The sequence below is a fragment of the Limulus polyphemus genome, unplaced genomic scaffold (assembly GCF_000517525.1).
Source record: "Limulus polyphemus unplaced genomic scaffold, Limulus_polyphemus-2.1.2 Scaffold10187, whole genome shotgun sequence".
Taxonomy (NCBI): domain Eukaryota; kingdom Metazoa; phylum Arthropoda; class Merostomata; order Xiphosura; family Limulidae; genus Limulus; species Limulus polyphemus.
The window spans coordinates 16,138-17,744 of NW_013675797.1; the positions used below are offsets into that span (position 1 = coordinate 16,138).

The 1,607-nt window shown below is 29.4% G+C and overlaps 1 protein-coding gene across 1 annotated transcript in view; it reads right to left on the bottom strand.

Moving 5' to 3' along the window:
• The window catches only part of LOC106476282 (ATP-dependent DNA helicase Q1-like), a gene marked incomplete at both ends in the record, with an annotated part of 17,714 nt that extends 16,133 nt beyond the window's left edge, over positions 1-1,581 (bottom strand). Inside the window, 2 exons of the mRNA XM_013936946.2 lie at positions 497-676; positions 1,416-1,581. Of these exons, the coding sequence (XP_013792400.2) occupies positions 497-676; positions 1,416-1,581 (346 nt within the window). The remainder of the gene's footprint in view (positions 1-496; positions 677-1,415) is intronic.
• Positions 1,582-1,607: the final 26 nt, after the last annotated feature.

A 1,607-nucleotide genomic window follows, 5' to 3' on the forward strand; every position in this document is an offset into this window, starting at 1 on the left:
AATACCTGGAGACACAAATAACAAAACACTGAAACTAACATGTCTGTGAAACCATAAATGTTAGTTTTTGTTTAATAGTTTTTAGGGAACTTCAATAAATACCTGGAGACACAAATAACAAAACACTGAAACTAACATGTCTGTGAAACCATAAATGTTAGTTTTTGTTTAATAGTTTTTAGGGAACTTCAATAAATACCTGTAGACACAAATAACAAAACACTGAAAACTAACATGTCTGTGAAAACATAAATGTTAGTTTTTGTTTAATAGTTTTTAGAGAACTTCAATAAATACCTGTAGACACAAATAACAAAACACTGAAAACTAACACGTCTGAAAAAAGCATAAATGTTAGTTTTTTATTTAATAGTTTTTAGAGAACTTCAATAAATACCTGGAGACACAAATAACAAAACACTGAAAACTAACAAGTCTGTGAATTCATAAATGTTAGTTTTTTGTTTAATAGTTTTTAGGGAACTTTAATAAATACCTGGAGACACCAATGCTGGAAGTTGATAGCACAGGCTTTTGCCTCCACCTGTTGGCATAATAAGAATACAATCCTGGCCACTCAATGTCGCATTCACTGCCTCCAGCTGTAATGGCCGAAAAGTTTTGAGCTTGAAGACATCATGCATTGTCAGTTCCAATTTTCTGGACCATGGATGATCTCAAAATAAACAAAAGGATAAAAGCTATTAATGTCATCACTGAAACCTAAACTATCATGATAAAAAATTACACTTTCCTAAATAATATATTTTTTAGCTTATTCACTAGTAATATAACAGAATCTAGTTTATATACTAATATAATATAACAGAATCCAGCTTACATACTAATATAATATAACAGAATCTAGCTTATATACTAATATAATATAACAGAATCTAGCTTATTCACTAGTAATATAACAGAATCTAGCTTATATACTAATATAACAGAATCTAGCTTATTCACTAGTAATATAACAGAATCTAGCTTATTCACTGGTAATATAACAGAATCTAGCTTATTCACTGGTAATATAACAGAATCTAGCTTATTCACTATTATATAGTGAACTAAACACAGGTTAGTTGTAATACTGGTACACTGTATCAACAGTGTAGATTCTGTTATATTACCAGTGAATAAGCTAGATTCTGTTATATTACCAGTGAATAAGCTAGATTCTGTTATATTACCAGTAAATAAGCTAGATTCTGTTATATTACTAGTGAATAAGCTAGATTCTGTTATATTATATTAGTATATAAGCTAGATTCTGTTATATTACTAGTGAATAAGCTAGATTCTGTTATATTACTAGTGAATAAGCTAGATTCTGTTATATTACAAGTGAATAAGCTAGATTCTGTTATATTACCAACTTAATGTTGATACAGTGTACCAGTATTACAACTAACCTGTATGTTTCCAGTCAATGTTGGCTAACTCTGCAGATGCTTCCTGTTCCAGCTGAAGCTTTAATTGGTTTCTTTTTTCTTTCAAAGTTTTCTGTTTATCAAGCAACCATTGAACCTCTTGGTTTATTTTAAATATTTCTTTTTCCACAGCAGCAAGCTGCTCTTTTACTATAGAAAAATCAAACAACAAAT